The sequence below is a fragment of the Colletotrichum chrysophilum genome (assembly GCF_026319265.1).
Source record: "Colletotrichum chrysophilum strain AFK26 chromosome Unknown scaffold_100, whole genome shotgun sequence".
Classification (NCBI taxonomy): Eukaryota; Fungi; Ascomycota; class Sordariomycetes; order Glomerellales; family Glomerellaceae; genus Colletotrichum; species Colletotrichum chrysophilum.
Genome location: NW_026517387.1, coordinates 37,666 through 51,404, shown reverse-complemented (window position 1 = coordinate 51,404; position 13,739 = coordinate 37,666). Strand labels below are relative to the sequence as shown.

General features: G+C 50.5%; 5 protein-coding genes across 5 annotated transcripts; 4 read left to right on the top strand and 1 right to left on the bottom strand.

Moving 5' to 3' along the window:
* Positions 1-1,521: 1,521 nt before the first annotated feature.
* Positions 1,522-2,582, top strand: COL26b_009899 (uncharacterized protein; the record flags this gene model as incomplete). The annotated part of the gene is made up of 2 exons (XM_053182614.1): positions 1,522-1,759; positions 1,837-2,582. 2 exons carry the CDS (start codon positions 1,522-1,524, stop codon positions 2,580-2,582), a joined length of 984 nt encoding a protein of 327 aa, XP_053033422.1.
* Positions 2,583-4,650: 2,068 nt separating this feature from the next.
* On the top strand, positions 4,651-5,352 carry COL26b_009898 (uncharacterized protein; the record flags this gene model as incomplete). Its single annotated transcript, XM_053182613.1, has 1 exon — positions 4,651-5,352. The coding sequence occupies one exon, from the start codon at positions 4,651-4,653 to the stop codon at positions 5,350-5,352; it is 702 nt and encodes a 233-aa protein (XP_053033421.1).
* Positions 5,353-6,225: 873 nt separating this feature from the next.
* COL26b_009897 (uncharacterized protein) lies at positions 6,226-7,041 on the top strand (the record flags this gene model as incomplete). Its single annotated transcript, XM_053182612.1, has 2 exons — positions 6,226-6,306; positions 6,361-7,041. The coding sequence occupies 2 exons, from the start codon at positions 6,226-6,228 to the stop codon at positions 7,039-7,041; spliced, it is 762 nt and encodes a 253-aa protein (XP_053033420.1).
* Positions 7,042-7,928: 887 nt separating this feature from the next.
* COL26b_009896 (uncharacterized protein) lies at positions 7,929-8,403 on the top strand (the record flags this gene model as incomplete). The annotated part of the gene is made up of 2 exons (XM_053182611.1): positions 7,929-8,244; positions 8,294-8,403. 2 exons carry the CDS (start codon positions 7,929-7,931, stop codon positions 8,401-8,403), a joined length of 426 nt encoding a protein of 141 aa, XP_053033419.1.
* Positions 8,404-12,059: 3,656 nt separating this feature from the next.
* Positions 12,060-12,352, bottom strand: COL26b_009895 (uncharacterized protein; the record flags this gene model as incomplete). Its single annotated transcript, XM_053182610.1, has 2 exons — positions 12,060-12,230; positions 12,260-12,352. 2 exons carry the CDS (start codon positions 12,350-12,352, stop codon positions 12,060-12,062), a joined length of 264 nt encoding a protein of 87 aa, XP_053033418.1.
* Between the last annotated feature and the right edge of the window lie 1,387 nt (positions 12,353-13,739).

Here is a 13,739-nt window from a genome sequence, read left to right as displayed (position 1 = left end):
AGTCACTCTCTTCATTTATAGCTCTCCTTATACAATTCAATAATCAACGAGCATATTGTCTTGGAAAATTAGCTTCGTTCAAGAGAACTTCTTGCTTCCTCATCTAATGCACCATACTTCAACGAGGCACCTTGTGGCCGATGTCATGCCAACTTCTATTCTTCAGGCCGATCCTTAAACGTCTAGTTGTTCTACAACTAGTTCAGTTCCTCCAGTGAGCCACATAATTCAATGGCAATGTTGTCATCGGAGTAGATCGAGAAGCATGCCCCGTGAATATGAAACAATCTCGCCGAAAAGTTCCCCAAACAAAATCACCAGGGAATATTTTAGCTCTTCTCACGGGGACCCAATATCAGGGGCGAAGCTTGATGTTACGAGCTTGGACTGATTCCTTGGACACATTTCCCCTGTATTAATATGGCTACTTATATCACACTTGCGTCTGCTCGATAACAACGACGCTACTGACATTATGCTGTCTGTGGTCACCTGGTCACGTACGTGTCTAAGCTGTAAAAGCAGATCTCCAGATCATCTACAACCATAACATTGATACCAATTTCTGACTTAAGTTTCCGGTCTTTGGTTGCCGATCTGATGATACTGGTCGATATAGTATCGAAGACTCAGAACTTGCAGGCGGGGATTCCTGATGTGATTCAAGCTAGATGTGCATTCCCACACATTCCTGTGGAAACAATTCCGAGAAAAGAGAAGCGAATGGTTTGAATTATACTACAACTTAAGCTTTGCATGCTATAATTATGTGTGCGGACATGAGGCGGGTTTCTACGTCATGCCGCTTACCGGCAGGGTGATCCCAGCTATGGTGATTGAGAACCCGAGCTGTCAAGTGTCAGAGAAAGCAACACGTCCGGGAAATCCTTCACGGTAAATGTGTAGTTGCTGACTGTTGAGTCGCAGCCATTGGACTATGGACTTCCGCGCATTCTCTCCGCGTTTGGTTTCTCCTCGACGTGAGTTAGGGGGGAGGGGCCCTTGCCCGGCAGATACGGGGACTTTCGACGTCACTCACACCCACCCAAGTGGTATTCAGCCCCCACCAGCTGCGTGTACGAAGATGTCTGCCTACCTTTTGAATACGAAAACAGGACTCACGTAGCAGCGGTACGCGATAGATCAATATTGGCCTCAGTCAGGGTAGAAACCAGCCCTGGGTGCAATTAAGACCGAACGGCTCTAACAGCCTAACCAAGTTGACGACGTGTTTCAGCTGCCCGAGCCCGCAGAACGGTGCGCTTAATCCCTGCAGAATCTACCAGGATCGACGAGATACCGGCGGGGCATTTGCGATGCAGTCGATTATGGGATGAACAAACGTCGAGTCCGCCCTATCAACTAGTCGAGCTGAAGTTTTATAGGGAGCTGTCAGCCTGTCTGATTGTTCAGAGTTTTGTTTTCTAAGCCAGTCATTCCTTTCTTCTCCATCAGTACGTTTACTGAAACTCCTTGAGTTGTTCGTTCGTTCCTTTTGCTTTCGTCATCGCCCTCTTCAACATGCATCCCGCTACATCCCTTCTGCTTGCCGGTGCTGGCATCGCCAATGCCTACACAATTGCTGTGGCCGAGCCCTTCATGAGAAAGAACATCGACCCGGTGGTTATTCCCGGCCAGTACAAAAGTCATATGCACACCTTCTTTGGCTCAGATGCCGTCACCCTCAACACCAACACCTCTGCGGAGCTCCAGGCCGGCTGCTCAACTGCCGAGAACCCCAACGATTATTCCTCTTACTGTAAGTTCTTTTATATTATTACTACAGCTGCTTGACTCTGAACTTTTCAAGAGAAGCATCTGCTAACAATGTCCAAGGGGTCCCTACGCTCTATGTCAAGAACGACACGGGCATGACTCCCGTCCCTTTCTCCCGTTTCTCAGCCTACTACGTTTCCATCGAGAATGCCGAAGTCGCGATCCCCCAAAACTACAAGACCGTAGCCGGAAACTCGAAAGCAACATCCCAAGCTGATGTTGAGGAGCTGGCCGGTATCCAGTGGTTCTGCGAGGGCGACGACGGCGAAACGAAGGATGCTGCAGCCTTCCCCACAAAGACGTGCTCTACGCACCTTCAAACCCTGCTGCTCTTCCACGACTGCGTGAACGAGCAGACCCTTGAATCCGCCTACTCAGGCACTCAGAACTGGAAGGACAGCTTCAAGCCCGCCAACCGCTGCCCCGAGAACATGAAGCGCATGCCCCAGCTGCGCTTCTCCATCCGCTACGATCTCCGCAAGGTTCTTCCCGACGGCTGGAACGGCACGCCTCCCTTCGAGCTCGCGTGCGGTAGCTCGTACTGCTCCCACGGAGACTTTATTAACGGCTGGCTTCCCGAGGCCGCGACGAACATGCTTAAGGCCAACGACAAACGCGAGTTCGCCGGCGTCGACGGACCTGATGGAGCGTACAATGCTGGTTCCAAGTGCGGTGCCGAGAACGCCAAGGATGCTGACCCCAACAACGGTACCAGCGACTATGATGAGAGCGTTAAGATGATGAGCAGCAAGCGCAGCATCGGCCAGCGCTTCCGTTCCGCTCGCTCTGCGTTAGAGACGCATTGACCAATGTCTTTGGAAAGATAAAATGGCTTGTCTTGATAACGCCACATGTTCAGGAGGTGAAGATCATGAGGTGACATTTTGTGTAAAACAGTTCTGCTTCTCTTGCCCATGTTGAATACCTGTACATAGATTTTAACCACAACCGAACGACGACCGGAGGTCCTGTCACCATACTAAAAAGAATATCCGGAAGTCATTTCTACGGATCGAAACGACTGAAGATAAGCTTTACTTAATCAACGCGTCACACTGGCAAGCGCCTGTGTAACCTGGTGATATCACTACTTCCCAAGAACCTCTTGCTCGCCCGGGGGCGTATAAGGCGACTCAGGCCAGCTCTCATTCGGCCCGGGTATATCCACCACGGCGCTATTGGTCCAAATATGCTTTCCCTTGTCGAGCTTGAGCCCAATAACTGATCCCCCTTTGATGCTGACGGTCGGCCTCAACGTCCCATCTATGTCGCGGATGCGGTGGAACAGGCGACACCCGCATACGCGACAGAGGCAGCAATCCATCTGTCCACCGCTCTTGGTCGGTCGCGTCCAGATATGCAACTTTTCTTTGAGCTCATCGGACAGTGGAAACAGGCCCTCGGCTGGGAAGATGGCGGAAGTGCCGAATGCTGACGATGATTGCCTGCGGCATTGAGAACAGTGACAGCAGTACACGTCGATGGGCTCGAGGGTCGGCGTCTTGAACGTCACTGTGGCGCATTGACATTCGACGTCCATGATGAACTAAGTAGAAGTGACAAAGAAGTTGGCGAGGAGGTGGTGAAATTGATTTTTGGTTTGCTACATTGGTGACGTTGGTGTCCGTAGGTTCTCTGCTCGCCAAAAATGAGGAGAATGAGACGCGTCCCTTTTGGGCTCAGCCATGACAGCGAAAGGGCGCGCCTAATCACCCCAGAAAAGACATGTCGATCAGATGGTTGGCTGATTGCCGGTCAAATCAGGTTGCTGCAATTTCGAGACAGAGCACGATATTTAGAAACTCCAGGAGTATATAAGCAATCAGATGAAATCTCACTTGACAGTGAGCTCTGATCAGAGCGTGAAAAAAAAAAAAAGATTGAGCCAGCAACTGAATGATGATGATGAGATGAACCATGTTGATGAGTAAGCGTCTTGACCACCAACATCAACCCCTGACAGCTGAGTTCCGCATCCCCGCAGCACTACAACATTCCCGTCCCAGCGCTGGATTTAGCACGTCACGTTGCTTGAAGCATTTTATTTAGCCGGTAGACGACGGACGACGGTACCGACTTCTCGTGGCCTGGATTTGGCCTTCCCCAGGTTCCAGATGATCTCCCTTGGCCACCCGCTGCCGGCATGCCGATTCAGCCGCGCAGGAGGCATCAACCCAGCTTTAAAGTCTGGCAGTTGACTGGTTATCGTGCGGAGAAGTCCAGAGTTTCCAGTACCAAAGCTGGAAGAGCCGTCATATTGCACCAAACAGCCGCCCCCGTGCCCCCTGACGGACCCCGGTCATTGCAGGCGATCCCGGCGCATCACCAGCTCAATACCCGCAAAATCTCCCTTTGACCGGAACCCTCCGTTCCAGATTAAGCACTGGTGGCCTGGAAAAGAGCCTAAATGAGACTGCTCAATCAATGCCGTTCTCGCTGTGCTTTCCCCGGCTCACTTAGATTGCTCCATGATCGCACTTAACCCGATGCGAGTCCATCCGACCATCTCGCAACCCCCTTGAGCCCCTCACTGCCGGCCTGCTGCAGTGGTATTCAGCCCCTGGAACAAGCAAGGTTTTCCTGTTGCCGTGAAGCGAACTCCCGAATGGGATCTCGCCCGGCCGATTCTCCCATGTTTTCGCTCCGAAAACCCCACAAAGGAGCTTCTCCCGCGTGTTCTAATTCTCTGGATCGACGAGATTGGAGTGGTCCAAGTGGGCTCACTGTCGTCTGTTGAAGACTCAATCGAAACAAGCATATATAGACGAGCTCGAAGCCGGGTCTCTCCTGTGTTCTCCTGTTCTTCCCCAAGGCCTGGTGTCTCGATCTTTCGCTTCCGACTACTCTCAAGTTCAACATTCGCAATCGCTCAACATGCACTTCCTCGAGTCCGCCGTTACCGCCTTGCTGCTGGCTACCAGCGCTGTGGCCATTCCAATCGAGTCGCCCCTCGACTTGATCAAGCGCGCCCCCAGCGCTGGCGTCGTGATCCAGAAGTGCTCCAAGCCTGGCGTCCTCGCCCTCGCTTACGACGATGGCCCGTACCAGTACACCTCCCAGCTGGTCGACATCCTCAACAACGGCGGCGCTAAGGCCACTTTCTTCATGACGGGCACTCTTTACGGCTGCATCTACAACCAAAAGACCGCCGTCAAGAAGGCCTTCGACTCCGGCCACCAGATCGCCTCGCACACCTGGACGCACCCCTCCAACTTCGGCAGTCTGAGCTCCTCGCAGCTCACCACCGAGATGCAGAAGCTCGAGCAGGCCATGGTCAACATCATAGGCAAGAAGCCCGCCTACATGCGCCCGCCCTACCTGGCCACCGGCGGCTCCGTTCTCTCGACCATGGGATCTCTCGGTTACAAGGTCATCACGGATGATGTCGACAGCGGCGACTGGAACAACCAGACCCCTGCGCAGAGCGAGGCCAAGTTCACGGCCGCCGGCGCCAGCGGCAACGGACACATCCCTCTCATGCACGAGACCTACGCCACCACGGTGCAGACCCTGACGCCCTGGTTGATCAACTGGGCTAAGCAGAACAACCTCAAGCTGGTTACTGTTGGTAAGTGAGAAATAATCTACTGCATCGATGAATAGTACTGATGAGAATTTAAGCCGAGTGCCTTGACGACGCCAGCGGAGCGTACCAGTCCGGTTCTTTCACTGGCAACGGCGCGAGCTCTTGCTAAATACAAGTACGATTGATGCATTTGGCCAAATCACGAGGGCGGGTTAAAATTCTTGGACATACATGATTCCCTGTACATACGAATCTTGAGAAATTGATTGGTCTTGTGGCCTCTCTGACTCCTTCATACATTGGCATTCAATGGTGAAAACAGCCCGGTCGGACGCGCGGCTGCCAAACCGGTGCTCCATAACCAGGTCAAATAACGCAGCAAAAGTGAGAACTAATGAATAGGTACGCATTGCTTTGAGGATGTCGAAACCAGCTCGCGCCCCCCTTTGTTACTTTTATTGAATCCTGGGCTTTGCAAGCGCGAAGGATTTCGCGATCGGGTTTACTGGGGCACGAACATGCCCGTAAACCCGATCGGCGCCGGCTTTTCACTGAAGTAGCTCTTTTCCGCCCGACTTTTCGGCGAAAGCCAAGGCCGGAGCAGATCCGTCCCGTAGGATCGGTAATTATGGGGCCAGTCTCAATGAAGTTCCGATCATTGTGAACCGAGCAATGTCGAAGCCATGTTGCGGCGCCGTACTTGGTTAGATCGTGTGCGCCGACTCGCCAGGCCGCGCAACATATTTTAGATATCGAACTGGATGAATTGACTACTTATACGTTGATCCATAGTCCACGTTACATCTCGGTTTGAATTCTTGCTACGAATAATAAAATCATTTGTACGTACCTTTCATCTTTCAGCATCAATTGAACAACGTCATATCAGCCACTTTTTTTCAACCCTCAACACTGCAATCAACATGGCCGGACGCAACTTCAACCAACTCTTTCCACCTAAGCCAACATTTACAGAAGACGAGTTGCCAGACCAAAGTGGCAGAGTAAGCGCCCACCCACAATAGCCACAACTTTACTCCCTCAACTAACATCGCTAGGTCTTCTTCATCACCGGAGGAGTTTCCGGCATCGGCTTGGAACTCTGCAAGATCCTCTATGCCGCCAATGCAACAATTTACATTGCGACAAGATCCGCCTCTAAGATTGCCACAGCTATCAAGGAACTCGAATCACTTTACCCATCGAGTCAAGGACGTCTCGAGTCGCTAGTGCTCGACCTTTCGGATCTCACAACAATCAAGCCAGCAGCAGATTCTTTTCTCGCCAAGGAAACGAGACTTGATGTTCTTGTTCACAATGCAGGCGTCATGATGCCTCCCAAGAACAGCAGGAGCGCCCAAGGCCATGAATTGCAAATGGGTACAAACGCTCTGGGCCCCTTCCTCTTGACCAGATGCTTGCAAGAGAGATTGCGTGATACAACTGCGATGCAAGGAGTCGCTAAGGGCAGTGTGAGAGTTGTGTGGATCGCCAGCATGATTTCCCTGGGAGCCCCGAAAGGTGGCGTCGTTTGGAATGCTGCAAATGACGCACCAAAGGAGTTGGGCGACTCGATGGGTGATTACATGCAAAGTAAAGTGGGTGTGGTATTCTTGGCAAAAGAATTCGCAAATAAGACGGAGAATGGTGGTATCATCTCGGTGGTAAGTGGACGTCGCACCCTTTCGAGCAAGGTCTTGCGACTCACGATACACAGAGCGTCAACCCAGGTCTTGTAAAGACAGAGCTGCAGAGACATGCACCAGCTGCAATGGGCAAAATCATGGTACGTATCAGAGCACATGAACATCAAGAGTCCTTATCTCACGCCGACCTACGTAGGGCGTCGTTTTCAAGCCGTCAAAGTTCGGGGCTTACAGCGAGCTCTTCGCAGCTTGCTCCCCCAAGGTGACGAATGAAAAGAACGGGTCATACATCGTTCCATGGGGCCGTTTTGGGTGTATCCCAGATGATATTTCCGATGGGTTTCAATCATCTCCAAGCAGCGAAAGTTCATTGGCAAGGAAGTTTTGGGACTGGTGTGAGGCAGAAACCATGCTGTATGGTCTTTGAGCAAGATATTCACGTGCAGCGTTAAACATCCATCGATCAGCTGCGCTTCGTTGGTAAAAAGGCATACTCCAAAGCCCATGTCGATTAACTTTCATTGGGAAGATGGCTCCCTTATCTAAATGATCACGCCATCGACATTATGATATTCACGACCCAGCTACGTGAGAACTGTTTGCATGGGAGTTTTGATATCAGACTTTGAGGCCTACAATGTAGCGAGGAGGAAACTTTGTTTGTCCGAAATGCATCCGCAAGGTCATTGTAAACCCTTTCCCTTTGTACCCTTGGAACTCTAAAGAGAAAGTCTGGAAGGCCTCCTGCAGACACTTGACATTGTTGGCACCGCAAGGTTCCATGCAACGCGTGGATGGATTCGGACAACAGGGTGTCCAAGCCAAAATGAACCTGATGGATTTCTCCTCAACTTTTGAACCAAATACGATTGCAGCGCAGTCCCCTCAGGCCGTTCGTCTATTCAACAACCAACCTCTCGATAGTATTATCACTGTTAACACTCACATACCGTCAGAACATCACCAAAACCAGCATCAAAATGGCTTTTGAGAACTTAGCGAATAGCGAGACAACGCCGGATGCGATTGCTCTCTATCTATTCCATCACATTTTCCTTCCATCTCGTCTTCCTCAGCAGAGCGACTTCTCTCCTCACAACGAGCTTGCTCTGCTCACGCTCGTATGCCAGTCTCTGTCTGAGTTCAAACGCCATCTTGGACCTGAGATTGCGCGTTCTGTTGAGATAGCCAGTGTCGCCATGCAACACATGCTTCAGGTTCACACGCCGCTTCACGATGCCATAGCTATTGATGAGCAATCCCTTCACAAAATTCTCTCCACTCTACCAGAGCCAGGTGAGTGTCTCGGAAATCGAGCAGCGAGCTGAAACTGATTGTCATTTAGAGTCGATTGCCCTATACGTCAAGCAGCAGAATGCCGGCATGCTCATTACCAGTGCGAGAGATGCGTTCCAGTTTGAGACTTTCGAACTTTCCCTACCAATGTTGCTGTAACCGGGACAATTGGGAGACTTCGAAGAAGCTTTCCGGGAAGAGGCGTTACGGTTGGCGTAGCTCGAGTCCTCGAGCCCGGCTTTCTCGAGACTCTTGTTGCTACCTTGGCAAAAATGAGCACCCAGGCCGCACCAGGCACTCTACCTCAGGTCAGGAAGGCTGATCAGCTACATGACGAGACTCGAGACACAGCGCATCCGAAGATGATTACAGAATTATTACACAGTTTCCTATTGGTTCCCGGAGAATCTCTCCAGGAAGACAGAATTTGGAAGAACACGAGGGATGAGGTGTTATGGAAGGATTGCCTTCATCCATGGCGTCGATCTCCCATGTGGCTTCTAATCCGCGTCGTTCTACAGCTCATCTTTCACCGAGGCTCCAGAGAGGGCGCCCAACCATACTTCAACCTGTACAAAGTTTTCATGGTTTCTTTCATGGCAGAGCTTCTTCATAAATCCTCACAAACGGGCCTTCACTCTGATGCACTGTATCAGATGACGGCGAAACTTGCCAGAAGACTGAAGAAAATGGGCTCGACGGTCAATACCAATGCGTTGGATGTGGTTCGTCGGCGTATGTGCTCGGCCAATGAACTTCTCATGCAGAGGTGGTCAGCGACACAACAGAGCAGCTCCCGAGATCTCACTCACGACCTGTCGCAGCTAGACACTTTCGACATCGCCAATGACACAATGCTAAGACTTCCACGGCTTGATGCCTTCCTCCATTCAGTCACGAACCGGACCAAATTGTCTTCTGGGCGCGAGTTTTCTCCAACTTGGACCTTGAACTACTACGCACCGGATATATTGCCTCCTTTGGACGGCCTGCAATTTCAATTGATTGATAAAAAGTATCGATTTTTCAATCTCATGGCTTTCGAGTCCTGGATTGCGGTTAATCTCAACGACTGGCTGCGGAATCAACTTGATCAGGACGCCTTAATGATTTGTTCACAGTTGCGGAATATTATGGAAATCTACCACAGCGCGGCCAGCAGCTCATACAAAGGAAATCCGGAACTGACATCGACTATGATACTTACCAATCTCGAAATTTGGATCGCCTGCGACAAGGCAGCCACGAGGGCTCATCCTATGCTATTGGACTACGACCCCAAGATCCCAATCGGTATGTTTCAGAATCTGCTTTTGCCCTCCAGGAAAGACATGCAAAGGTTACTCGAGGCAGAGAACTATCTCGAGAGTCGGCTGCGGGGTTGCAAGCCTCAGTTCTCCAAGTCAAATATTTACGCGGCCTTCGGGGAGGGCACATGCTTCGCAGTTCGGACATTCGATCAGTCAGAGACGCACCGAGAGTCATGCCGGAAGATTGAGGCGCACGCAACAAAAGAAAGAGAAAAAGAACGCCGACAGTTCGCAACTAAGAAGACACACACAGTACGACAACCTCATGCAACGGTACCGGGTCAATTCCTGCAATGACACGCAATGTTTCGACAACCACTCAAGACGGCACTACTACGCACACGTCGCTAAGCAATGCAAGAGGTGTTTATACAAAACCCAAGCTGAAAGCATAACAATTGCTATCCATGAGTGGCCACTGCCATCAGATGTATTGGCCAAGAAGTCAACGGTTTTTGAACTCGCCCTACCCCAGTCTTTTGGACACTGGAGAGAGGCTAGTATGTTCTTTCTCTTCGACGTACTCAAAACCGAGTATTCCCATCAACGAAAGTCTAATTCTGGCTACTCCCTTGACCTCCAAAGTTACGATGGGCTCAGGCAATTCTTTCGTAGCGAGGCCAGGCCCCAAAGACTCCGCCTGATTTCTAACACCAAACCCAACGCCGTGACACACCGCAAGGAAAAAGCAGTGGGTGTAATCGCCGAATCCGATATCCTTCTTAGGAACGGATTGCATTATGCGTACTCCGATCACAAAGCGTCTTCCTACGCGGGCTCAATGGAGCTTCCCGACATCACAAGACATAAGTGCACGTACAAGCTTTCCAGCACTGCTTCGCCCTTGCAAGACTTCCTTTTCCGACCCGATCGGAACCCGAGTGGCCCCTCTCCAAACACCGTCATCTCCTCACAGAGCCAGTGCCCAGACGACATGTCGCTGGACGAATACAAAGCGCTCGCTTCGATACCGCTTGGATTCAGAATCGCTTGGCAGAACATTTTACTCCAACTTTTCGCACCGACCATTGACTTCAAAAAATGGGACGTTAGCTTGATCATTCATCAATGCATTTATCAAGCAGGACCGCGTGGAACTTCTGATTTGAGAGAGGCGCATATCATTGTTGAAGAAGATGACTTCTCAAGTAAGATGTTGCAAGGCCTCACAGAGTCCACAAACCGTTGCGAGAAGAACTGGCAATGTTCGGCAGCTTTGGCTACATTCATAGCTCTGGCACGTCGCTTGCTTACTGTCACCAAGTCAATAGACATTCAAAACCAATGTCTTGTCTACTTGTACACGGCGAGAAAGGTAGCCTTCACGTGGGCGACCTTTCTACGGGAGAAGGCACGGAACATACATGACGATACGAACAAGATCAGATTTCAGCAAAGGGCAATGGAATCATTCTTGATATGTTCCGATACTTTCGCAGTCGATGAAGCATTCCAGCGCACCATGCTAGCAACTGACGAAAATGCATCGATCTTTCTGCAATGCTCCATCGGCATTCAGGAGTTCTCCGATTCTTTCCTGTACTCCCTTCAGACGCCAGTCCAGTACCTCTACCGCCGGTGGCAGAAAGCATGCTACAGTTGTCATCGCTACTTGTCTCAGAGATTCACCGGTCAGAGTAGCAATGCAATTGATCACGCCGTCGAGGAGTCCTGGGCTGCCTACCAGCCTGCCAGCAGCTGGAAAGCCGTCTCAAACAATCTGAGTTACTGGCTCTCTACTTCCACGGCACTAGGTCAGATTGTGCACTTTTGCCTCCTGACTGGCGATCTTCTTGTCGACGGTGTTCCCCTGGATCATTTGCCAAAACACTAGTTGAACCATCTTACATACAAACGGCTTTTTGGACGGCTATCTCTCGAAATCGTACCTACTGCTGTCCCAGGTATGGAGTTTTCATCGAAGGCTGTGTTTCGCGACCACAATGTTCACTTACATCTTGATCGCACAGCTGAACCTCCTGAGGCCGATCTTCTTGTTCATGCTATCAAAGGCGACGGGCATTTTGATCTGGTTCCTTCACGTCATTTGCGTGGAAGTTTTCCAATATCTTTTGTCGATGACTATTCTCAATGGTACAACCACGAGGACCAGTCCATTGAGTTTTGTCATAGGAACAATCCTTGGCATCGATCGCAGTCGAATTGGCGATTGAGACGACACCAACTTGGTGAGAATACATTCTGGAAGCTTCCCAACGAAGACAGTTCACTGATTGACGTCAATGGAAAGTTTTCAAGACTCATTTCCAGGGTTCTAGAGCCTCTTGAGGACCGATTTTGGATTCATCCGACTCTTAATCATCTCAACGCGTCATTCTGATTCAGCTTCCATGTTTGGGACTTGACTTCAGCCTACAGCCAGGATCCACGACCATGATGTCAAAGCAGTATCGAGGCATGTGCATCGACCCGTGTCAGTCAATTGGTACTTTGGTACGACTGAAAAGTCAACTGGTCTTGAAAGAACATCGTCAACGAGGTTCTTCACTGTCTCCTTCGCGTAAGGTGCTGATCCTTGAAGGCGAGGCATCGCACCGCGCAACGGAAGATCATCTCGAGGTTGACATCAAAAAATTGACTAAGCAAAGGGTTCAAACATACGATGTCGATGATCGACTGGGCAGACTCATCGGAAATGAGAGTTGCCAGAGCAAGCTATTTTTGTGTTTCCTTCATGCACTTACTTCCTTCTGCATTCCAGACCCGCTGACGAAGCGGACTGGTACTGAAGAGGCGTTGGCAATTCTGAGCTCTGCATCTGTGAAGTCTTCTGACATATTGACGCAGGAGAACATTGATATGCTGTGCATCATTGCACGCCTGGCTCCTGGACGGACGTACTATCCTTCCAATGAGCGGGTCATGCAGGCAGTGGATTGGCAGACAGGGCTTAGTTCACTATCACAGCATGGATTCTTTCTCGAGTACGTCCGAGAAATACTCAATATTGCAGAAAGGGCCAAGTTCTTCCATCCACGTTCTTACATCGAACCTCCGACTGCGAGCTATATCAGACAAGTGTCACCCGAATTACTTAGTCACGACAATGCTCGGTCAGCAACGTTTCGCTTGTCGGAATTCGGTGCGGAAAGACACACTACCGAGACGGACGTTGTGTATGAGGCTCGAGACCGAACCTCGACAACCAAGTTCTCGAAGTCTTTCTCAGTCGCTAAAACTGTGTTTTTCGGTCAATCAGTGCTGGTTGAGCCGCTTCACTCGTCGATGGGAGAGCGTCTTTGGCATTACCTAGCCAAAGGGCCATCGGTTGATGCTCGTACAACAAAGTCTTCGTTAGTGACGACTGGTATTAAGTACGATGCCGGCACTCTCAAGAAGTCTTCTGATTTCATCACCGAGCACTGGCTTGCTTTGCATAAAACCGTACTACCTACTATATGCAAATTCAAGCTAATGATATGGCTGGCGACTTTGGCCTACTCCGACAACGCGGATATGGATGTAATTCAAACTTTGGCATCATTTCAGACCACATCAGAGATTGCTCAAGTTGTGGTCCCAAAGATTGAGTGTCCGAAATTTGTACTGTCAGCAGGCGCCTCCTTCGACACTGATGAGGTGGAGCTTTGCATAGGAGCAGAGTTCGTGCCCTTCGAACAATGTCCGGAGGCCCACTGGAGTCAGGAAAGATACGAGTCTTACACAGATTTTGACGCTCGAAGGACGACCAGCGTGGCAAGCAATCGAATTGCAGCTGTCAGGAGTCTTCGGGCGTGCGTTGAACGTCAGTGGCCATGCAAATCACCCAAATTGCCCCTCAACGGCGAACATCGCTCTACGTGGAAGACATACATCCAACTCGAAAATCTTACCTTGAAGCTTGACAGCCTTTTCGAAAGGTGGTACGACAATTTGCAGTTCCGAAAGTATCTCGATAGGATCGCGTCAAGATTGCCATCTGTCATAGTTCCACCTGAACTTCCAAACCCACTTTTGGCAACACCAACATGGAACCTGTGCAGAGAGCAGGGGTTCGTGGCCGCCAGTGACATCTTTCGGAACGCACAACCTCCATCACCCGTCAAAGAGCATCCCCAATTCAAGTGGGGTAGTTGCAGCAGACCGTTGAAGCGGCAGTATCGGCTGTCGAAGCTGATTCAGCGCTTGAAAGACAAAGCTCAGGGGTCGTACGAGCAACAGTAT